At 58.1% G+C, this 23,895-nt stretch overlaps 2 protein-coding genes across 5 annotated transcripts; both read right to left on the reverse strand.

The window, feature by feature from the left end:
• Positions 1 to 1,798: 1,798 nt before the first annotated feature.
• On the reverse strand, positions 1,799 to 9,983 carry LOC149865220 (zinc finger protein 783-like). The gene is made up of 5 exons (XM_090048106.1): positions 9,916 to 9,983; positions 7,310 to 7,708; positions 4,177 to 4,303; positions 3,897 to 4,010; positions 1,799 to 3,658 (listed from the first exon to the last, which is right to left on the reverse strand). Exons 2-5 carry the CDS (start codon positions 7,691 to 7,693, stop codon positions 2,880 to 2,882), a joined length of 1,404 nt encoding a protein of 467 aa, XP_089904232.1. The 5' UTR covers positions 7,694 to 7,708; positions 9,916 to 9,983; the 3' UTR covers positions 1,799 to 2,879.
• A 1,347-nt stretch (positions 9,984 to 11,330) lies between these two features.
• Positions 11,331 to 22,464, reverse strand: LOC149865221 (zinc finger protein 783-like). Of its 4 annotated transcripts, none has more exons than XM_090048078.1 (7): positions 22,390 to 22,464; positions 21,134 to 21,532; positions 19,318 to 19,444; positions 18,154 to 18,267; positions 17,860 to 17,967; positions 16,806 to 17,009; positions 11,331 to 13,390 (listed from the first exon to the last, which is right to left on the reverse strand). In XM_090048078.1, exons 1-7 carry the CDS (start codon positions 22,411 to 22,413, stop codon positions 12,471 to 12,473), a joined length of 1,896 nt encoding a protein of 631 aa, XP_089904204.1. In that variant the 5' UTR covers positions 22,414 to 22,464; the 3' UTR covers positions 11,331 to 12,470. The 4 variants fall into 4 exon arrangements, with proteins under 4 accessions (XP_089904204.1, XP_089904203.1, XP_089904205.1 ...); XM_090048077.1 differs by having other exon boundaries at positions 16,806 to 16,998; positions 17,825 to 17,967; XM_090048079.1 differs by lacking the exon at positions 22,390 to 22,464 and adding an exon at positions 22,145 to 22,355 and having other exon boundaries at positions 16,806 to 16,998; positions 17,825 to 17,967.
• Positions 22,465 to 23,895: the final 1,431 nt, after the last annotated feature.

The raw sequence follows: 23,895 nt of genomic DNA on the forward strand, positions 1-23,895 counted from the left end.
GGATAAGCCGACGTCTCCGCAGTCCTCCAGCTCCTCCGCAGGACAGACGAGTCTCTGTCGGGCCCCGGCTCCAGCCTGAACCCGCCTAGCTCTGGCTTCCGGACTGCCAGCGTCTCGCTCCTGGCCCTGGGCTCGGGGATAGTCTGTGTCCTGGTACAGCCAGCTGCTCCCCGCTCCCCGGCTGGCGACTTCGTGCTCCTGACCCCGCTAGCCCTTACAGACCTCGGCCTCCCCATCCACCTGTCCCTGCCCCCTCTCTCGAGTCAAGCCCCGATCTCTGCCACCCAGTCACTTATCCGCCCTCCTGCCCCTCCTCATCGCTCCCATCCTGACAATGGGCGAGCAGGTGGGGAGCTGCGGCCACTGGTCCTGACCTGCTCATGCGTCAACTCTTATTTAAAAGACCCCAGGCTCTTCTGGGGACTTCACTTTCCAGCCAAACCTGGCTCTAGGCTGGAGGGGCTTCCACCATGCAAATACAGAGGATGATGATGATGAAACTCCAGGCAATTAAGAGCATAGGGACCTGGAAACCAGATGATGACCCTCGCTTTCCAGGCCAGTCGCACTTGCTCCCATCATCAGTCTCTCCTGAAAAGCCGTGGAGCCAGGCAGGATAGCAACTGCTCTATTTCTGAGCTATCAGATGCATTATGAAGTCACCCATCCTCCAGGGAGTTTAAAACTATCTGACACCTTTTCCCCCACCTTTAATTCGTTCAAAAAACCTTCCAAAATATAATCCGATTGCAAAGAGATCCCTCCGTCCGCGACGAAGTATTGCAGAGACGTGTGACTGCAGTGAAGGACGCAGCAGGTTCGTCTGGCACGTGGGGACATTTATGCTGCGCTCGTACGGCTGATCGTCCCTGTACAGCCGTGCGTTTTCCGTATGACAGGAGTTAAGAGACCGTGACACGCCAGTGACTCATGGCAGTAGTTCTGCTCGCACAGATGCGTACAAAGGAGTGCTGATATCACCCGTGGATGACGGGCCCAGACCAAAGGGACTAACAGTCAATGGGAGTATGATTCAGGGCATTTTGGAAATGCTCCCCAAAGCACTTGTGGCACCTATGGGCTCCCGGACATGTATTCAGACGCTCACGATGCCTGGGGATCGGCCAGCCTCGGGATGTCACAAGGGAAAAATTCATCCTTTTAAAGGTGCCTGGCTGGTGAACACAGAGCGGGTTGATTTCCAGCCTGGATGCCTAAGTGACCTCAACATTAAAAAGAGCAGATGCACCCCGTTCATTTACACGGACATTTCCCCACCTTTAAAGGGCACGTGACCAGGCCAGGAGCTGAGAGGCCTGGATGACAGGTCACCCGCTGACAGACATGCTGAAATTTAGCATCAGTCGACCTGAGCAAGGGTGTCCTTTCAAGAATGAGCAAAGGGTAGACTGACAGGAGGAGAGCAAGCAGCCCTGTGTGCACGGAGACTATCAGGTCCTTTCCTCCCACGGTGGGAATTTACTTAACCATGTAGAAACCATCCTGGACTGCGCCCCTGTCACACAGCAGCACAGCTTCGCTCGCTGGCTTGGACACTGTTGGGGTGAAGTTGGAGTGGTGTCCAAAGCACCGCCTGCAGCCACATATACCCCCACCTGAGCCCGAGTGACTCCCCCCGGGCACCCCCAGGTTGATTTGCAGCTGGAAGCGCCTCTTGCACTCAGGGCAGGTATAAGAGCACCTCTCTGCCTGCAACAGCTGGAGCATGCTCATGGGGGGATCCAGGATTTTGACAAGGGAGGTACATAGGTTGTGGTGCATATCATGCAAGGCACATTTTTCTCCCATTAAAAAGAACCGAGATGCTTTACTAACAGGCTAGGGGCCTTGGGTTGTACTATTCAGTTTAAAATCAAAGCAAAAACAAACACAACTTTACTGGACTGTTCATTAAATTGTTGTGTGTAAAGAACACATCAAACGAGGCAAGCGAATCAGAAGATGCAGTTTTGTTAGTCCCGTAGTTATCTGATTTCAATGTACGTCTCTCTTTTAGATTCATAAAACAAAATCAGGCCTTCTTCAGCATCTTGGCAGTACATCCAATGCTTCACTGAAAGTTATCTGCACCTGAGTGAATATTCACCTGAGTTAATCATAGAAAAAGGAGAGATAGCTGGTAACACCTGCGGAATGAAGAGTTCAGAAGGAGTTGGGTGGATTATGATGAGCTGGGATGTCAGGGCTGCCTGACTCGAAATGCTACTGCCAAGCAGTTTGCTTTAAACTCTGGGTGGAGCTGGAATCGAAAGAGGGGTGATACTGCACCACTGCCCCCCTGGCTCTGCCCCAGCTGTGCCGAGTGCAGCCTGGTCTGGGAAGCCGTGCTCACACGTGGGGCAGGTACACAGTGCCGGCCCCTGTGCACCAAAGTCTAGGGAAACGTTGGCCAGGATGGGGATGACGTGGAGGAAGGCATTTAGGTTGCCCCAACCAGGCAGATGTCTGTCTGGACTTAGCAAACATGGTGAGGAGGGAAACCAGAGCAGACCAGAGGTCACGGAGCAGCTGTTTAGCTCCAAGTGCAGCCCCCACTGCTGTCTGCACAACTGGGGAACAGAGGCCGAGTGAGTTGGCCAAGGCCACACACAACATCTGTGGCAGAGCAGGGAACCAAACGACCCCACAGAGCCCACAGTCTAACCCGAAAGGCCATGCGTGCATGGCTAGCTGGATCCACAGCTTGCACTGCTCGGGATGCTGGAGACACCAGGAAGGAGGGGGGAGGCAGGGCAGCCTGGCAGCCGGGTACCACACGCCCCGCAGCATGTGGCAGACACCCATCCCCTGCTTCCGGCTCTGGCCCCACGTCAAAACAGTGAGTTACTTCCCTCCAGAGGGTGGGTGAGGGCTCCGGGTCACCCCAGGTGCCCACCAGCCGGCCCAGGGTCCAGCAGGTCGTGGAAGCGGCTGGCGTGGCTCTTCTGGTGGTAGCGGAGGGAGCGCTTGTAGCGGAAGCTCTTGGAGCAGTGGGGGCAGGCGTAGGGCTGTTCTCCGGCGTGCACGCGTTGGTGCTCCACCAGGTACTGCTTGCGGGTGAAGCGCTTCTCGCACTGCGTGCACTTGTAGGGGCGCTCGCCCGTGTGGGTGCGCTGGTGCCGCAGCAGGTGGGAGGGGCAGCTGAAGCGCTGCCCGCACTGCGAGCACTGGAAGGCGCCAGCGCCTTGGCTCCTCGGTTTGCACGGGCCCTGTGCCGGGCTCCCCTTCTGCAGGGGGCTCCGGCGGCAGCCCCCGCTGTGAGACAGCAGGTGCTTGCGCAGGCTGGACTTGTGGCAGAAGCGCCGTTCGCACTCGGGGCACGAGTAGGGATTCCCTGCCGCTGGGTGGGCGCGGGGGCTGTGCCGGGGTGGGGCGCTTTCGGCCGGCAGCACCGGGAAGGGGCCCTCCACCCCACGGTCTCGCGGCTCCAGGGCCACGAGCGGATACAGCAGCACTGGGTCGGCATCTGGGAAGTCCAGCGCGGGAGCAGCTGGCTTCCCCAGGCCGTGCCCAAGCATCTCTGCTCCTGGGCTGTCCGGACGCTCATCCTGCAACATCTGCTCCGGGCGCTGGAAAACCGCGGCCGCCGGCAACGTCCCCTGCGGCTCCAGGCTCCTGGGCTGCTCCTCTTCCACTTCGATCACCACCGGAGCACGGGCTGCAAGGAGAGGGAGGCTGAGCAGCCGTGGTTTGGCAGGCAGGTCCCCTCAGCCCAGCACCCAGGGCTTGGGACCCCGGCACTGTGGTCCCCAGCTCCTTCAGCAGCCAACCTCTGCACCTCCACGCTGTTCCCGTTTAGCGCACTGCTTTTCCACCCCCTCTTCCCAGCCTGTGATGCTGAGGGACGTCACCTCCTGCCCCGCATGCCCCCAGACTGCAGCAGTTTCAGTACTCACCTGTGCTGGGCTCCACGGGGGCCTCCCCGTCCACAGAGCCCGCCTGCTCCCCAATGCACGGCGTCTCCCCTCGCTCGATCCGGGACAACAGGTCGGGCTGGGAGATGGCGTAGTCTGTGCGAGGGAAACAACAGGCACTTAGGGCCTGATCCTGGCCCATTTGCCAGGCGCCCACCTGGACTGAGGGGCCTCAGCAAGCCTTGGGCACAGAAAGGCAAAGACAGCAATATACCCCCAGCCCAAGTGGTTTCCTAGACCGCTCTCAGTGAAAAGCCCTCACCCAGGGAGACCAGGGTCTCATAGTTGCTCGTCATCACGTGCTTGTACAGCTCCTTCTGCCAGTCGGCCAGGCTCTCCCACTCCTCCTCGCTGAAGTAGACCGACACGTCGTCAAATGTCACCGGCACCTGCAAGCGCAAACATCACACACTCGGTGTTTCCCCTTCGCTGCCGGACCGGAGCATCTCCCACGCCAGCTCGTAACAGATGCAGACATCTGAACTGCCACGGGCTGGGTCAGACCTCAGGTCTGTCCTGCCCTGTCTCCCGTGTCACAGAGGCAGAGAGCAGATGCTGGAGGGGAAGAACAAAGGCAAGGAGACTGGTGGGCTGGGAGGAAACCCAGCAGAAATAAACACAGCAAGTCAGTGAAGGGGGTTTCATAGTAGCTAGGATCAGGAGGGACCTGAACAGATCATCTCGCCTGACCCCCTGCCACAGGCAGGAATGAGTGCTGGGTTCACAAGACCCCAGACAGGTCCAACCTCCTCTTGAATTTGCCCAAGGTAGGGGTGAGGACCACTTCCCTGGGGCCCCTGCAGGACACGATGGGCAACTTAGTCATCACGCCAGATGACAAAGCTAACATATTTAAGGATTTCTTTGCCTCTGTCTTCCTAAGTAGGGACCAGTTCAGCCACCTCCCTGCTGGGCCCCCCTCGGGCCCCGGGAGAGACACGCCTGGGCCAGGGGTTAGCGAGGAGTTAGTTAGGGTACTTCTGGAGAGGCTGGACGTGTTCAAGTCCGCTGGTCCGGACGATCTTCACCCTAGGGCTCTACAGGAACTGGCCGAGGTCATTGCGGGACCCCTGGCGCGGCTCTATGAGCACTCGTGGTGCTCTGGCGAGGTGCCGGAGGACTGGAAGAGGGCCAATGTGGTCCCTATCTTCAAAAAGGGAAAAAAAGAGGACCCGGGAAATTACAGGCCAGTTAGTCTTACCTCAATCCCGGGTAAGCTCTTTGAAAAAATCATCCTGGCACACATCCAGGAGGGCCTTGCGGGGGACTGCATGCTCAGGGGCAACCAACACGGGTTCATCAGTGGCAGGTCTTGTCAGACCAACCTGGTGGCCTTTTACGATCAGGTCACCAAATCATTAGACGCAGGGGTTGCTGTGGATGTAGTCTTTCTGGACTTCCGGAAGGCTTTCGACACTGTCTCTCACCCTGTCCACATCAAAAAGCTGGGAGACTGTGGTGTCGATGCCCACACGGTCAAATGGGTCGCCAACTGGTTGGAGGGCCGCACCCAGAGGGTGGTAGTGGATGGGTTCTTCTCGACCTGGAAGGACGTGGGCAGTGGTGTCCCCCAGGGCTCGGTCCTCGGGCCCGCACTGTTCAACATCTTCATCAGTGACTTGGATGAGGGGGTAGAAAGCACCCTGTTCAAGTTTGCTGATGACACTAAGATGTGGGGGGATGTGGGTGCACTAGAAGGGTGCAATAGGCTACAAGCTGACCTTGACAGGTTGCAACGGTGGGCGGATGAGAATAGGATGGGGTTTAACACTGATAAGTGCAAGGTGTTGCACATGGGGAGGAAGAACCGGCACCACACTTACAGGTTGGGGAACTCCCCTCTTGCCAGCACGGAGACGGAAAAGGATCTTGGAGTCGTCATTGACTCCACGATGAACATGGGCCGGCAGTGTGGGGAGGCAGTCAAGAAGGCCAACGGTACCCTGTCATGCATCCACAGATGCATCTCGAGCAGGTCCAGGGAGGTGATCCTCCCCCTCTATGCGGCACTGGTCAGGCCGCAGCTGGAGTACTGCGTCCAGTTCTGGGCACCACACTTCAAGAGGGACGTGGACGATATGGAAAGAGTTCAGAGGAGGGCCACTCGTATGATCAGGGGTCAGCAGGGCAGGCCTTATGAGGAGAGGCTACGGGACCTGAACCTGTTTAGCCTCCACAAGAGAAGGCTAAGGGGGGACCTTGTGGCCTGCTACAAACTGGTCGGGGGGATCAGCAGGGATTGGGGGAGTCCCTGTTCCCCCGTGTGCTGCCAGGAGTGACCAGGAATAACGGTCACAAGCTGGCGGAGGGGAAGTTTAGATTAGATATTAGGAGGCGCTACTTCACAGTCAGGGCGGCTAGGGCCTGGAACCGGCTTCCAGGGGAAGTGGTGCAGGCTCCTAGCCTGGGGATTTTTAAAAGGAAGTTAGATGAGCACCTTGCCGGGGTCATCTGACCCCGGTGCTCTTTCCTGCCAAGGCAGGGGGTCGGACTAGATGATCTACCTAGGTCCCTTCCGACTCTAGCTACTATGAAACTATGAAACTATGGAGAAGTCCCGGTCCAGCTCTTCCCCCTGGTTGGGTGGTCTGTATAAGACAGGCACATAGGTGTCTCCAGTCAAGTCTGGAGCTCTAGGGACAACCAGATAATGAGAAATTTGGAGGGTAACAAAGAGCGAGAATGAAATGTTCACAGCTAGTGTGAGCTGATCTGCTGAAGCCAGCCAGCCTGGGACAGCTCAAATCCCCCTGGCTAGTCCAGCCACGGGTATGCCCATCAAATGCTTGCTGCCATAAGCCCTGCGGTCATTAATAAAGGCTGTAACACTGCTGCCATACAGCTAGTTGGTATTTTGTGATGGTACCTGACGTTCCCTTAAAGCTGTGATTCTAACCCGGGGGCTGCAGCACCCTGGGGAGCCCTGAGACCCTTTCAAGGGTGCCACGGGGTGCTAGGCCGCGTCAGCCCTGCGAGGTGTGCAAACAGGATTCACCAGAGAAACCCAGGGAGCGCAAATGGAAATCCACAGACTGCCTTGCTGGCGTCCATCCGAGCTCTTGGCAACAGAAGAATTGCTCTAGCTCCTGTCGTCAAAAAACAGCTGAAAACTAAGAGCCGATCAGCGATCGATCCTTATTTGTATCGCGACAGGAACAGGCACTGGGCTGCTAATGTCCACCCTGCACCGACTGGCACCCTGCCCTGAGCCGGCGTGGCATGGACGCGGGACAACGCAACAGAAAGGGCAACAGAAGAGGAAGGTGGACTCGTGAGATATCTGGGTTACTGCTGCCGTTTCAACCGCTTGGACAGGAACCGGTTTCGGCTCTCCGGGATCTCAGTGGCTTCTCCTGTCTGCAGAGACTAAGAGCTGACAAGCTGGGCGTCCTTACCTGGGGGGTTTCGCCCTTGGCGCCGGGCGGCAGGCGCAGGACCCAGAAGTTCCTGTTCTTGAGCAGGTTCTCCATGTTCTCCAGGCGCCGCTGCAGCAGCCCGTACTCCTGGATCAGGGTGCCCAGCGCGCCCCACCGCCCCTCCAGCTGGTTGCCGAACTCCACCACGGTTTTCTCGCAGCCGACCAGCTTCTTCTCCGCCGCGCCCGCTCGCCCTTCGAGATGCAGCAGCCGGGCGGTGTGCGCGTCGACTTTCTGCTCCACTGCCTGAATCGCGGCCGTGAGGGTCAAGGAGATCTCCGCGGCGTGCAGCTCCTTCTTCTTCGCGGCCGGTCGTCTGGAGGCAGCGCGGGCCAGCGCCGGGGCAGACTGCCGGGATGCCATGTCTCGCGGGGGAGCCTGCGGGTGGGGATAAACGGCAAAAATGGAGCTGGGAGCATAGGGAAGTCAAGCTGGAAGCGGGGGTCACATCCAGTCCAGCCCCCTGCTCGAGTCTGGTTGTCCTTAGTGTCCCTGCCTGAGTAGAGAAGCGGTGGGGAAGCTGGGGTGCAAGAAGAGGTTGGGTGATCCAGGGTGATCAAGGTGTAACGATGCCTGTGGGGATTTCCTCTCTCTCTGGGCTTTGCTGGTTGGGTATTTTTTCCCCTCCGGCTACTGTGTGTGAGATTTTGTAAGCCCCCCCCAGAGGTGCTGGGTGCAGCCCCGGGCTGGGGATGGGGCTGGGCTGTGCCGATGCTCCTGCTGGGCTGCTGGCTAGATGGTCAAACCTGACGACCGCATCTGGGGTCAGGAAGGAATTTGGGGGTACGGACTGCGGGGGTTTTGCCTCCCTCTGTCGCAGGGGCACGGCCCTCTTCCTTGGGTCTCTTGAGCATATTTTAAACAACCCTCCCAGCAGCCGGATGCAGGCTGCTGCGGTCCCCCTACTTTCCCTAAGGTTCGGGTGGGACGTCCTGTGTCGCGTCAGGGTTGCTGGTGTCGTTTCGCTAGGAGGTCAGACAGTGAATTTGGACAGGATGGTGTGGACAGGGCCGATCCTGCCTCAGCTGTGACCTCCGCAGCTCCCTTCCAGCTGGATTTCTCCAGGATTCGACTAACCCATCCCAGCCGAGCGTCCGTCCAACCTGCCCGGGGATGGAGATCCCACGGCTTCTCTAGGTGCCCGGAGTCAGGCAGCTCCTCCTCATCCCCAGCCGCAGTTTCCCCTGCTGCAGCCCGAGGTCGGTGCTCCTAGTCCTGTCCCCTACAGCTAGAGGGGACAGCCAAACCCAGCGTCCCAGAGCAGCTGCTCCCATGCTCCAGGCCACTGCGGGACCCAGTTTTCCTATGTCGTTAACCCGAGGCAACCTGCAGGGACAGGCAGGATTTCAGGCAACGTTCGGACTAATTAACTCGGGACGCTCTGAGAGCTGACGGCTGAGATCTCGGCTCCAGAGCCGGCTGCTGGGCCGTAGCGAAGAGTCTCTGGGGACTCTGCACTTGTGCCCGGCTGGCTTTTGGATGGGGAACACCCGCCTCACCCTACTTCCAGGAGCGCGGCGGGGAGCGGGTCCAGCCAGGCTAGGGCACATCCCGGGGTGTGGAGTCCTTCCACCCGCACCTTTTAAAGCCGTCACCCGCACACCCCGGGGGGCCAAACGGCTCCTTGGTCTCGCCACTGCTGAGCCTGGCGGGGCGGGAGGGTCCCCCCCGCCCCGCACTGTGGGGAGGGGGCACCGCTTCCTTTTTGGCCCTGGAGACTCCAGGAGAGGGGTGTGAGCTGCCCGGAACAGGCGTGCAAGCACCAAGTAAATAGAAATATGTGCACGCAAGAGCGGGAAGTACTGGGCGCCTCATATACGCGTGGGGTTGTGGGTGTGTGCGCTAGGGAGTACATGCGTGCGTGTTTGCTAAGCATGTGTATGTTCGTGTGTGTGTGTGTACATGCTAGGGTACACCCATGTGCGTTTGCAAGGTGCGCGTGTGCAAGGAGAAGTGTGGGTGCACGTGCATGCTAGGCTGCATGTGTGTGTGCTTGTGTTTGCTAGGTGTGTGAGTAGATGTATGTGCACGCATGCCGGGGGGAGGGGGGTGTTTGCTAGGTGCGAGTGCTGCGTGCACACATGCATGCTGCGGGGGTGTATGCAGTGCATGCCGGGGTGCTAGAGTATGTGTGCGCATGCTGGGGGGGTGGTGTGCGTGTCTGCTAGGGCCGCGTGCTTGCACACGAGCAGTGCATGCTGGGGGTGCTAGTGCCGGCGGGGCAGCAGCCGCCCCCCCGCCCCGCTCCCGGTCCCGCTCCCGGCGCGGCCCTACCTGCGCTTCCCGGGCGGGGGCGGGGGGGGCCGCGTGTGCGCCGCGCTGGGCGGGGCCGGCGCGTCCCGCCCGCCCCACGGCGCCGCCTGCCGCCCGCCGCGGGCACTGCAGCCTCGTCCGCCCCCGCCGGCCGGGCCTAGCCGCTGGGCGGGAGGCGCTCTCCTGCCCACGCCGGGACCGGGAAGGGCCCCCCCCCCACACCGGTCCGCCCCGGGACAGGAAGGGACCACCCCACACACCGGTCTGGGGACAGGAAGAGACCCCCCCCCCCCACCGGTCCGGCCCGGGACAAGAAGGGACCCCCCACTCACACCGGTCCGGCCCGGGGACAGGAAGGGACCCCCCCTCACACCACTCCGCTCCGGGACAGGAAGGGACCCCCCACTCACACCGGTCCGGGGACAGGAAGGGACCCCCCCTCACACCACTCCGCTCCGGGACAGGAAGGGACCCCCCCCTCACACCGGTCCGGCCCGGGGACAGGAAGGGACCCCCCCTCACACCACTCCGCTCCGGGACAGGAAGGGACCCCCCACTCACACCGGTCCGGGGACAGGAAGGGACCCCCCCTCACACCACTCCGCTCCGGGACAGGAAGGGACCCCCCCTCACACCGGTCCGGCCCGGGGACAGGAAGGGACCCCCCCCTCACACCGGTCCGGGGACAGGAAGGGACCCCCCCCTCACACCGGTCCGGCCCGGGGACAGGAAGGGACCCCCCATCACACCGGTCCGCCCTGGGACAGGAAGGGACCCCCCCCCCCCCACACCGGTCCGGCCCGGGGACAGGAAGGGACCCCCCCCTCACACGGGTCCGCCCCGGGACAGGAAGGGACCCCCCCCTCACACGGGTCCGCCCCGGGACAGGAAGGGACCCCCCCCTCACACGGGTCCGCCCCGGGACAGAAAGGGACCCCCCCCTCACACCGGTCCGCCCCGGGGACAGGAAGGGACCCCCCCCTCACACGGGTCCGCCCCGGGACAGAAAGGGACCCCCCCCTCACACGGGTCCGGACTTGGGGCGGGGGGGTTGCTTTTCTCTGCATTAGGGGCAGGAGGAGACGGGTCTGGACGGGGCGGCCTTCCTCTGCAGCGGGGTCGCCGCCTCGGCCCGGGGGCTCGGGCGCGCTCGCAGCCCTTCCTCGAGGCCGCACCTCGGCCCGCATCACGGCTGGTCGGGCCTGCCCCCACCCCCGACGCCCGGCGGAGCGGCCCCGGGGCACGGGGGAGGCCCGGGCGACTCGAGGCGGGGCAGACGCATCCCTGAGAGAAAGGGCAAGGATGCCCCGAGTTTGGGGCTGCGGCTTAGGGACAGGGGCTTTGGGCACCACCGGGCAGCGGACCGCTTCCAGCGTCTTGCTGCTGGGTGTCTTCCTCGCGGCCCCAGCTCCTGGCGCGGCGGGGATACAGGGGCCGCCCCCACTTGCGTCCACACACGCCGCCACGAGTTTCTAGCCCCGGCGCTTGCAAAAAGCTTGAACGCGCAAGTGCAGCCCCCCCCCCCCCCGACCCATCGGGAATACGTCCCTTCGGTTCAGCTGATCCTCGAGCTGGTGGCAGCACAGGATTTCTTTCCTCCCCTTCCTGTAGGGATCGGTGTAGATGCCAGCCAGCTGGGAAAGTGTGGGCAGAATTGGCAGCCTGGGCGGAGGAAGGGGGATAAAAACACCCAGGAAAAGAGGGGCTCGGCTCGGTACGGACGTATCACAACTCGCCCCACACGGCCTTCAGAACAGGAACACTGTATTGACGGACTCTACAAAAAAAGGTGTTACAAAGGCATGACTACACACCAGCAGCTGACATGACACAGAGGAAGAGACACCTAGTTACAGCCACCTCGTTAACGACGACACTTAGCTCCTGCAGCGTTCGACCGATATGTACAAAGATGTCTGAAAAGGAGGTCCACTACCTCCGACGTTTAAGGGTTTTAGTTCAACCGTGAGATATAGCGCCACGTGTTTCGTTGCCGAATAATAATAATTATAATAATAGAATACTAGTTCGTCTACGTGATTACCTAAAAACAAGCAAACATCTCTTTACAGGGGTTAGCAGAAGTCGCTTTTCACTCCTCCGACCTACCTGAGTTTGTGACCAGACCCAGTAAAAGTCACCGTCGGTGGTAGGAGCCCGTGCGAATGGAGGGCTGGTGCCTGTCCCTCGGGCCAGACCCGGATGCAGCCTGCTTGGGTCAAGTTACGCCCTTCAATGAGGACGCTGTCCTCTCCGCGGAGAAATCCTCTTGCTTGAGTGAATGTCCCCACACACCTACACCCTTCTCCACTTCATCCCCCCCTTTCTTCTCTCCCCACAGCCCCTTTCCTCCTTCCTTGCTCTGTATTCTTCATCATCATCACCTCCCCAGCTCAATTCTTGCTCCTTCTCCTCTCCCTAATCCCAGCCCTGCCGCCGTGGCACAGCAGCACTGTTCAGGGTGTCTTAACTGAGCCTGTGGCTGGGGAACGGTGCCCCCAGCTCCATGTTTCCAGCTTTGGAGTGGGAAACGGGGGCCTGGAAAACTCCGATCATGCCTGAATGTGCCTGGTAGGTGGGAACAGCTGCTCAAACCCCCCTGCACCGCGATTCTGTCGGGGGTGGGGAGGGGGGAATCCAAACCCGTGCAGGGGAATAGCTAAAAACTATGCAAGTCCCACATGCCCCTGGGTGGAGGGCGGTGGCGGCTCAGCCTGGCTACGGACAGTTATGAAGAGGAACGCCGTTTAAACTTCAACAAAGCCGGCTTGGGAGCACGATGACGCAGGGAAGCAGTGGACTGGGGGTCCCTCTCCATGACGCTGCCCTTGGCTGGCTTCCCTCCGCCCAAAACGCAACAGCCTGTGCATCCCCGCCGGGCCCGGCGCTACGGCTTGCTCTCCTTCTTCACGAAGAAGTGGCTGGTCTGCGTCCCCGTCTCGGCGTGCCGCGCGTCCTCCGGGGTCGGGGCGTTTGAGGTCCGCGTGTGGATCTTCTGGTGGCAGTTCAGGGACTCCTTGTAGCGGAAGTGCTTCCCGCACACGGGGCACTGGTAGGGCGTCTCCCCGGTGTGCACGCGCCAGTGCTTCAGCAGGTGATCCCTCCGGATGAAGCTCTTCCCGCACTGCGTACACTGGTAGGGCCTCTCGCCCGTGTGGATGCGCTGGTGCCGGATGGCTTTGGACAGGTCCCGGAAGTCCTTGCCGCAGTAGGTGCAGGTCAGCGGCCCGTCCCCCTTCCCCGTATGCAGCTTCTGGTGGAGGATGAGGCTCACCTCCAGGCTGAAGCTCTCCTTGCACTGCGTGCATGTGTAGGGTCGCTCCACCATGTGGTTGGCCTGGTGCCGGACGAAGCTGTACTTGACGTTGCCGCCCCTCTCTGCCTCAGGGCGCTTGGGTGGCTTGGCACGGACAGGCGCCTGGGTTCGTGGGGAAGGTGCTTTGGGCTTTTGCCGGAAGCTCTCCCTGGGCTCCAGCAAGGGGCAGGTGCCGCCCAACCCGTGGACCTTCTGGTGTGTGGCGAAGAGTTGCTTGTCTAGGAAGCTTTCCCCGCATTCGCAGCAGATGTACGGCCCCTCTGCAGTGCAGGCCTCTTCAGAGGGGTCTTTCTTCACGGCATCCTTCCCCCGGCGAGCTGAACGGCGCAGCCCTGGGCCCGGTGGGCTTCTCTGCTGCGTTGTTGCACTGCTCCGACTCTTGGGCGACTTCACTTCCTCTGTGGGGCTTGGAAAACCCTCATCCCACTTCCCTGGTACCATGCTGGAATGCTCTGGGTTTTCGGCACTGTCCTCATCACCTGGCTGCACATCTGCCAGAACAGAGAGAAAGACGGGGGTAGGGGTGGGGTCCATTTAATTCCTCTGAGACACTGAAAACCTGATGACTGAGGTGACAAGCTGTCAGACAGCAACTGGCACAAGAGTCATGGTCCCCCCTGGGGAGCTCCAGTAATACAAGGCCAAAATATTCCTGATTGTCATTAAAGTCTGGGCACCAGGGTAGTAAGGTCTATGGATATGGTGAAGGGAGATAAAGCAGAAGAGACCTTTGCAGATGGGCGGTTATAGTTTGGAGCGAGGAAAAAAAGTAAAAATAAATGGGGGAGCAACCACATTTTCCTTCGGGGTTTGTACAGCCCCTACCACAGATAGCAGTAAACACTGAACGCCAGTGACTCGACGTGTGGCAGATATTGGGGGTCTGCAATTCAGAGACGCAGGAACGTCGCAGGTGCTGTCATTCTAGGCGGGGCCTGAAAACACCGATTTCTACAGAAATTTGGATTTGAAAAGCTATAGGCTTGGCTTCCAGCACAGCCCAGCAGTCAGGCTGCCTGCTGCTTCCCATGGTAAGGACCTGAAATGCAGCAAGCCGGGTGTCTGCCGCAGGCTGATTCTTTGCTGTGACGTACCAGCCAGCCCAGTTCAGCTTTCTGAAAGCAAGGATGCTGTATGTATTGCTTTGATGGGCTAAAACAATCCCCGTACCCGTGCCAGTGCCCCCAAGGCTGTGCCACTTGCCAGGGCAGAGGCTGACCTCTGTCAGGGCTGTGCTTACCAGCCTGCAGATTCCCACCCCCCCACAAAGTGGTGAGGCACGGTATCTTTTAATTCTGGAATTTCCTAATTTATAGCTTCCTGATGCTGCATCCTTGCTGTTTTTAGTGTGTGTAAGCTTCATGTATTAATACCTTAACCTTTCCTTTGCGAGAACACCGTGGTTCTCAACGTTTGTAGACTCAAGGCACCCTCAGCAGATGCGAGGCATCTCTTGGACAATATCAGCTCTTAGTTTTCCCTTGGTGCTTGACAGGGTGGATTTGATTTAAATCAAATCAATTTAATCGTGATTTAAATCACTGGCCAGGAAGCCTCAATTTACTCATAGGCAGGCAAGCTTCTTTGGGTAGATGTGATACCTTTTATTAGACTAACTGAGTGGTTGGAAAAAAGTTCTTGGCAAGCTTTTGGGCGCAGTCACCCCTCGTGAGGCACGGGGAGTCTGCTGGTCTGAGACTCCAAGGAATGAGAGAAGCTAAAAGTGTGGCAGGATGTCACTGAGAATGGAAATAGATAAGCAAGACAAAAGGTAAAGCAGGGAAGGGAGGGGGAAGAAAGCAGGGGAAAAAACAGTCAGAGGGAGACGTTACAGTGATAGAATACAAGGTAGAAAAGAGGCCACCTGTGAAAAAGGGAATAGTTGGAGATTAGGAAAATGGGAATGAGAGAAGCTAAAAGTGTGACAGGATGTCAGTGAAAATATAAATGGGTAGAAACAGAAAAACAAAAGATAAAGCGGGGGGGCGGGAGGGGGAGAAAGCAGGGGACAAAAAAAGCCAAAGGGAAAGCACTACAGCAGTAATAATACCAGGTAAAAATATCATAGAATTATAGAAGTCAGGTCGGAAGGGACCTTGGAGATCTTCAAGTCCAACCCCCTGCCTGGGGAGGAGGAAAAAAAAAACTGGACTCAAACGAGTCCAGCCAGGTCGGCATCAAGCCTCTTCTTAAAGACCCCCGGGGTAGGAGCCAGCACCACTTCCCTTGGATCTGGAACCAACTTCCTAGGGAAGTGGTGCTGGCTCCTACCCTGGGGATCTTTAAGAGGCTTGATGCCGACCTGGCTGGACTCGTTTGAGTCCAGTTTTTTTTTAGTCCCGCCCAGGCCAGGGGTCGGACTTGAAGATCTCCAAGGTCCCTTCCGACCCGACTTCTATGATTCTATGATATTTTTACCTGGTATTATTACCGCCGTAGTGCTTTCCCTTTAGGCCAACACGGCTACAACCAAAACCCCAGCAATGTGGAAGATATCAATTTAATCATTGTTGTTTCATTTCCTTTATTCATTTAACTTCTTGAAACTCTGCACTTTCAGAGAGAGGCAAGGGCTTGATGGTGTACACAAACTTGCAGAGACCAGAGGGCTGATGGGTGGGTATCAGGTCTGTTATCTGTCATCTCCACACACTGCTGTTAACAAGGATGTGACCTCTAGAGACGACACTCTCCCTATGCCTGAAGAATGGCTTATTTAGTTGGTCTAATAAAAGATATCTCATTTACCCAAAGAACCTTCTCTGCCTATGATCCCTGGAGATGCACATCCACAGCCTGAGTCTGAAACGAAGCATCACCGAGATGTTTATGGGATCTTCTAGACTGAGCACTGAGTCCCACCGGGTAGAACGATTTTCTTTACTTTTTACTAATCTGTAGAGGAGCCTCTGGGACCCTGATAAGATTGGGTCCCTCATATAGCCCATGGCCTGTTGTGACCTATTTATAAAACTTCTGAAAAGGTTACATGAATATATTGTCTCAAATAGTATACAGCTAGAAGTTATAATCCCTACTTCATGATGATATCTTTGAGCTTTAACATATATAAAGTAGTTCTAATTTATGATAAGTTTATTTTTTTTAAAAGAGCATTTTAACAAAAATATGATTACATTTTAAAAAATCGGATTTAAATAAAAAAAAAATCTGTTTTTTTATTTTTTTAAATGTTGATTTTTATCCACCCTGGTGTTTGACTACAGGCAAACCCCAGAGCAATTCTTGTGTTGCACAGAACTCAGACTGCAGCAGGGCAGCATGTTTTTAACACTCTGGATTCCTAGTTGAAATCTCTGGGTTTATTGGGCGAATCATGTGTGCACACCTAATTGTGCTAGCCTCATGTGGCACCCCATGGCACCCTTGAAAGGAGCTCAAGGCTCCAGGCTGCCCTGTCACCTCGGGTGAGAATCACTGTTGTAATGCAAGAAGAAAATATAGTGGGACTTGGGACCTGTCATTTACAGGCCTGGCATAAGGCAACGCCCAATATATAAGCCTCTGATGTGAGCAGGTAACAGGTAAATGGCCCTAGGGCTTTGCATTGCTAATAAGAAGGGAGGCTAACGGAGGCGTACAACAAGTCAGTTGATGAGGATAACAAAAGAAGCTGTTGATGCAAACTCTGATGCGTGAAGGTGTTTTTAGGGAATAAATTACTGCAGCAATAAGCCACCAGGGCAGCTTGTTAGCACACCTGTTAGCGATGGTGAAGGAACCGCTGAAGAGTGGGAATCTCAAAATAAGTGGGGTCCGGGAGGACAGATATGGAGAAGGGCACACTCCCAGAGGTGAATATGCATAAGGGGACACAGGATGCTCCCCAGCAGAGCGCCCCTGAAAAGAACGGGATGCCAGGATGGTAACTCCCTGCCCCCTCACCTGCTTCGGGTCTCTCCCTACAGGGGTAGAACGAATGGTGGCTGTTTTGCACGGCTTCCCTCTCTTCCGTCCATGTGCAGTCCTGCTCTTTTATTTGGTCTTGTAAGGCAAGCAACGTTTTACCCAGCTCTGACTCATGGGTCTCAGGGGCCCTCGATTCCATTGCAAGGGGCAAACCCCAGCAAGTCAGCGGCTGGTGAAGAACTGATTTGTGTTAACGGGTCAAAGGAGGAATCAGGCCACAGTATCTTATGTAGTTCCCCAAGATGGAGCAGGTACTGGCTAACCACTGGGTATCTCTGTAAACAGGCTTGGCAGAAACCGCCATGGGGAGGTACCACCCCTCTTCCCATCGCAGCAGTCACAAGGACAAGTGCTGGGCTGGACTCCACTTCCGCACGACCCGCGTGTGTCCTGGGGGGATCCACTGCTCCCCTCCAGGAAGATGTGCACTGCTGCTGCTGGTAGTCAGGGCTGTGGTACCGCTATGGGTACTGGACCCTAATCCCCTGCCCTGCCTCTGACCACATAGGGGGCTGCCTTGTCTCCTCTCCCTGAGGCCAGGGCACTTGCAGGTCTTGGACCCTGCACCACAACTGGGTGTTTCTGTGGTTTTCCTAAATCCCTCCCCCCACAATTCAGGGATGAGGGGGTCTATACCAAGCATCTAAGCAACTGCAAAGCCCAATCCAGTCTCAGCCCTGTCCCATACATGTGCTCTTCAGCTGCCCCCACTACCCAGATACCTCAGCAGACCTGGCACTGACTGACCTGCCCAATACTCTCTGTGTCATCTCCATCCAGGGGACTCTCCCCCTTTCCTCACCTCCCACCTTGCATCAATGCCTCTTTTTCCAGTACCCCCCACCCCAGTCCCTGCCCTCCTTCCTCTGGTATCACACCCCGGCTGCAACACCAGGTGCTCCGTCCACCCTCAACACACAGTCTGTTGCCACCTGCCCCAAAGACAGCAGATGTGTAGCCCCATCTCCCCCTCCTTTTAACCCCCCTCCGACTACCTGGTTGCCTGGGATGCTCTGTCCACAAAACTCACATGTGCCAGGGTCTGTCAGGACCCCCTTCTCGTCAGTGATCCCCTGGTTTGCAGCCGGCATCTCCTCGTAGTTATTCCATGAGCTCTCGGGAGTAGAGCCGGGAAATCCTGGTCACAGGAAAGAGAATTGAACAGCTTTGCTAACCCTGGCTGTGGCTTTCCAGGAGTGAGGGCAAGTGGGATTAGAGCTAGGTAGGAGAGGAAAACGTGGACAAAACTCATCAGAAGGGATAAGTGCCAGGGCTCCGGCTCCTTTCTCTCACTGTTTCTGATGGGTTTCAGGCTGTTACTCACCCATACTGGGGTCTCTAGGGGTTTCTCTTCCCTCAAAGTCCCCCTGGTCCCCGTCACTGGGATCATCCCCTTGCTCAATGCGGGACAGAAGGTCGGGTTTGGAGATGGCAGCATCTGCATACGGAAAAGGGTCACAATGTTTCCCTCCTGCTCACGGCACACGAGGCAGGATACACCCTGGCACCGAAGACCGGCCTCTTTACACGGCCAGGAGGAGAGGTAATGAGAAAGGAGCTAAAGGGGCGTTCACATGACTTGTGGGGGCTGGGATGCTCCTGATCATACCACAGTGTTGAGGGGTGAGAGGGAAATCTGCCTGTGCTCCCCAAGGGCTCTCCTTTACTCTTCTCTGTGCAATGGTCCAGGGGCCTGCTCTTTTCCAGCCTGCTTGAAGCAGGCAGAAGTGACCCCGCTGGACTAGGCTGTAACAAAAGCTGTACTCTGTGCTCAGAGCCAGCAAAGCTCCCAGATGTCACAGAAGAGGGGAAGAGAGGCTGGAGACAGAAACTTCCTTTTGTCTCTGGTGTTCTTCACCGAGCTCCCTCTCTGAAGCACGCGGGGGCACCTGGTACTTATGAAAAGCAAGTGGAGCCGAGGGGGACAATTTCCTGTGGCCACAGGACGCTGCCAGAACGAGACTGGCAGAATATCGAGGCACATGAAATGGAGGGCCCTGCTTTCTACAACAGGGAACACTGGCTCTGCTATGAGGGAGGCTGAGGACACTGCAGGGCACTCCAGGAGACAGGAGCTGCCCCTCCTGCAGGCTGATGGACCCGTGGACCTTAGCACAAGCACCCGTGTTCCACTCTCCTTATTGAACACCACTCTCCCACCTGCACCAGCCTAATGAGAGCACCCACTGGTACCTCTTCTCTCCCCTCCACAATCTCGTGGTGCTGCCGAGGAGCACAATCGCAGAGCTGCTCTTGGCATCGGGATACCCACCTGCTGCTAAAATGACAAGGACTGAAAGTCCAGGCTGCCCAGAACCCGCCACCTCCTGGGTGAATGTCTCACCAGCCCACTGCCTGACCCCACTGGCCCTCTCTGACCCCCCAGTGTGTGGGCAGTAATGAAGCTGACGTAATGGCGACTCTGAAAGCCTGGTGCCTCAGAGAACTCGCAGCTTCGCACAAAGAAGCAAACCCAGCCGATCTTTACCCAGCGAGATCACAGCCTCATAGTTGCCTTTCATGATGTGCCTGTACAGCTCTTTCTGCCACTCGTTCAAGTTTTTCCACTCCTGCTCCGAGAAATTGAATGAGGCGTCGTTGAACACCACCGGGACCTGCAATCACAAGGGGGGAATGGATCAGTCCCTTTGGCTCTGGCTGAGAACATCCCACATCTAAGGAAGCGATTCAGCACTGGGGAGGCCACATCTGGAGTCCTGTGTCCAGTTTTGGGCCCCCCACTAGCGGACAAAGTAGAGACAGTCCAGTGGAGGTCAACAAAAATGGATGGGGGGCTGTGGTACACGATGTATAAGGAGAGGCTGAGGGAAATGGGCCAATTTAGTCTGGAGAAGAGACGACCAAGGGGGACTGAAGAGCAGCCTTCACCTCCCTGCAGGGGGGCTGCAAAGAGGATGGCGCTGGGCTGGTCTCAGTGGGGGCAGGTGACAGGACAAGGAGCAATGGGCTCAAGCTGCAGCAAGGGAAGTTGAAGTTGGATATTAGGAAAAAACTTTGTCACCAGGAAGGTGGTGAAGCACTGGACCAGGCTCCCCAGAGAGGTGGTAGAGTCTCCATCTGTGGAGGTGTTTAAGACCCAGGCAGACAAAGCCGTGTCTGGGATGATGTAGCTGGGGCTGGTCCTGCTTGGAGCAGGGGGTTGGACTAGATGTGACCTCCTGGGATCGCTTCCCGCCCTCATTTTCTATGACTCTATGATCCCGCCCCAGGCGCTGTGTGGGACCGTGCTGCGATCAGAGCGGGGCCTCCAAGCGGCGCACAGAAGGCGATGATCTGGCCATGCTGAAGTCGGTGACAAAACTCCACTTGTTTCACCTGATGTGAAGTCCCAGCCCTGCTGCCCTTGCCGGTCCCTCCCGCCGTGCCTTTTACACCATCCCCATCCCTGGCCCTTTCTGACAGGCCGCCTCCCTCTTCACCCACTGCAACTGGATCTCCCCGGGCAGACCCTGGCACCCAGACAGGCCTCTATGGCTTCATGAAATTCTGCAGGAGCGAAGGGTCTGACTGTATAAGCTGCAAACCTATTTTGCAAGCACCCCAAGCAGCGGGCTGCTTTCTCCCCATGCCTGTCTGCCTGGTAGATCAGGCATAAATACAAGCAAGCTGAGTTGCACTGGGCACTTTGCATATTCAGCTTCTCACAGCAGAGGCTTTGGTTGGCAAATAGTGTTTCAGCTGGCCAGTCTGGGCTTCCTCGAGGTGTCAGGACTGTTTTGAACTCCCCCATGAAACACAGATTTGACCACCGCGTGGCATTTATACCATGAATTATCCATGTGCAAGAGGTGGGGCACAAAAGGGGAAGAGGAACACTCTTAGTTCTGCCTCGCCTGTGCGCTGGCTGGCCCGTTTCCAATCTCTCCGTCAATTTGGGAAAGCCTCCCCTTAACCTGGGCTTGGTTTTTAAGGCCCGGCTCAAGAAAGCCCTGGTTGGAAGGATGCAATTAGGGCTGGTCCTGCTTAGAGCAGGGGCTTGCGCTAGAAAATAAGGGTTGGAAGGGACCCTCCAACAAGGGTTGGAAGTGGAAGTCGCTCCTAAGGTCCCCTCCAACCCTCATTTTCTATGATCGGGGGAAGGTTTCCTATGGGAGTGACACGGAAAGACCCTATTCGCTTTGGGAAGCAATGGGAGAAAGGGAAGGGATTGCAGGGCAGCCCCGTACAAGGACGAGAAAGGCTGCACACGGATGCTCCTGACAACAAAATGGCGATTGCAGAATACTGGCAGGAGCGGAAAAGCCGCTTCGGCGCCTGATAGGGACCAGTTGGGATATCCTCACCTTGGGAATCTCCCCCTTGGTGCCTGGTGGCAGCCGCAGGATCCAGAAGTTCCTGTTCTTCAGCAGGTTCTCCATATTCTCCAGCCTCTTCTGCAGCTGCCCATACTCCTGGATCAGGGTGCCCAGCGCCGTCCACTTGCTCTCCAGCTGGTTGCCGAACTCCACCGCCGTCTTCTCGCAGCCGATCAGCTTGGTTTCAGCCATCCGCATCCGGCCCTCCAGGTTCATCAGCTTTGCCGCCTGGGAATCCACCTTCCTGTCCACCGCTTGGATCTCAGCTACCAGCGTCAAGGAAATCTCTGCCATCGGCAGGTCGGCCTCTCCCATGGGAGGCTGTTCGGGAACATCGAGGGGCTGCACGAGGGACAGGTCTTGGGACTCCATGTCCCAGTCGAGATCCTGTTTGCCAGACAAACAAGAGAAATGAGGCCATGTCTCACCCCAGCAGCCTCAGCTAGAGGCCTAGCGCTACTGCCGAGCCTGCGTACGGACAGACGTCAATTATCCTGGGATTAAATTATATCAGCGTAGGATGCTGTGCTCTAATGGTCCCGCGTGCGCCCGCTGACGGCGGAGCAAAACCACCGTAGCTCGAACTCTGCTTCATCCGGGGCTGCAGCGAAGGACCTTGCACCAGGGCAGGACCTCCCAAGGTCACCTCGCCCAGCCCCATCTCCCAGGCCTCGCACCGCTCCTGCTGCCCTGCGCCGGACCCTTTCCAACCCGGGTCCCTGCACGGAGGAACCGCCGCCCTCCGCTTGCACCAGCGCCCCCACGACCACCACCCGCGCTTCCCTGCCGCCGCGGGTGCCCGCCCTCCGACACCGCCGCCCGTTCCCAGCTGTCGGACGCCACATCTGGCCCCGCCAAACCCCATTTTTGGGGGTGTCCAACCCTCTTGCGTCAGCTGCGCGTGGGGGAGGGGGTGAAAATTTAGCTTGCTTTCACCCTGCCCCCCACATTGCTGACCCAGGCCCCCCTGCTCGGGGCACGTGGCCCCCAACAACTTGCCTGGAGGAGGAGGAGAAAGGGGAGTGCTTGGGGGTCCCCCTTGGCCTGCACCCCCTACTCCGCTTCCCACCCCCGGCTATCGTGTAAACGCCCCTGCCCCGCTGCGGAGCAGGACGGGAGGGGAGGGGATGGGCCGGGCCCCGGCCCTGCGCGCGCCCCGCCCCGCCCCGCCGCCAGGGGGCGCCGCAGCGCAGAGCAGCGCCGCACAGAGAGCAGCGCCGCCGGGGCCTCCGGCCAGGCCCTACCTGCGCGGGCGCCCACTCGGCCATGGCTGCGGGCGGAGCATGCGCACTAGCGGCTGGGCGCGGCGGCCATGCTGGGCGGCGCGAGGTATGCCGGGAGCGAGCGGGGCGCCCACAGCGCCCCCTGGCGGCCGGCGCCGGCGCGGCCCCCGCCCCTCCGCGGAGATGACCACCTGCATGTAGGCGGCGACCTGCGGAATCCGGATCGAGGGATTCGGGTTGAGGGTCCCGCCCGCCCCGATGTAAAGGGCCGCCTGGGGGATCCAGATTAAAGACCCCGCAGCCCTGTGTGTAAATGGTCACCTGGGGAACGCGGATGAAGGGGGGCAAGGCGGGCAGCGGGGCCTGTTCGAGCTTGGAGGGGGTCTTGGGGGCCACCCCAGTACCTGAGATTACAGAAGGGGAGAACTGCTCTCTCTGGCTGCAGGACACGCAGCCACGACTGGGAACTGAAGCCAGATACGAGGCTTCAACATCCCCGAGCGAGCGGGGGGCTTCCCCTCGCCGGAGTTTCATAGTTTCATAGTTTCATAGTAGCTAGAGTCGGAAGGGACCTAGGTAGATCATCTAGTCCGACCCCCTGCCTGAGCAGGAAAGAGCACCGGGGTCAGATGACCCCGGCAAGGTGCTCATCTAACTTCCTTTTAAAAATCCCCAGGCTAGGAGCCTGCACCACTTCCCCTGGAAGCCGGTTCCAGGCCCTAGCCACCCTGACTGTGAAGAAGCGCCTCCTAATATCTAATCTAAACTTACCCTCCGCCAGCTTGTGACCGTTATTCCTGGTCACTCCTGGCAGCACACGGGGGAACAGGGACTCCCCCAATACCCGCTGATCCCCCCTGACCAGTTTGTAGCAGGCCACAAGGTCCCCCCTTAACCTTCTCTTGTGGAGGCTAAACAGGTTCAGGTCCCGTAGCCTCTCCTCATAAGGCCTGCCCTGCTGACCCCTGATCATACGAGTGGCCTCCTCTGGACTCTTTCCATATCGTCCACGTCCCTCTTGAAGTGCGGCGCCCAGAACTGGACGCAGTACTCCAGCTGCGGCCTGACCAGTGCCGCATAGAGGGGGGGGATCACCTCTCTGGACCTGCTCGAGATGCATCTGTGGATGCATGACAGGGTACGATTGGCCTTCTTGACTGCCTCCCCACACTGCCGGCCCATGTTCATCGTGGAGTCAATGACGACTCCAAGATCCTTTTCCGTCTCCGTGCTGGCAAGAGGGGAGTTCCCCAACCTGTAAGTGTGGTGCCGGTTCTTCCTCCCCATGTGCAACACCTTGCACTTATCAGTGTTAAACCCCATCCTATTCTCATCCGCCCACCGTTGCAACCTGTCAAGGTCAGCTTGTAGCCTATTGCACCCTTCTAGTGCACCCACATCCCCCCACATCTTAGTGTCATCAGCAAATCTGAACAGGGTGCTTTTTACCCCGTCATCCAAGTCACTGATGAAGATGTTGAACAGTGCGGGCCCGAGGACCGAGCCCTGCGGGACCCCACTGCCCAC

Source organism: Crocodylus siamensis, chromosome 5, assembly GCF_052110815.1.
Source record: "Crocodylus siamensis isolate JL-2025a chromosome 5, ASM5211081v1, whole genome shotgun sequence".
In the NCBI taxonomy this organism is placed as follows: domain Eukaryota; kingdom Metazoa; phylum Chordata; order Crocodylia; family Crocodylidae; genus Crocodylus; species Crocodylus siamensis.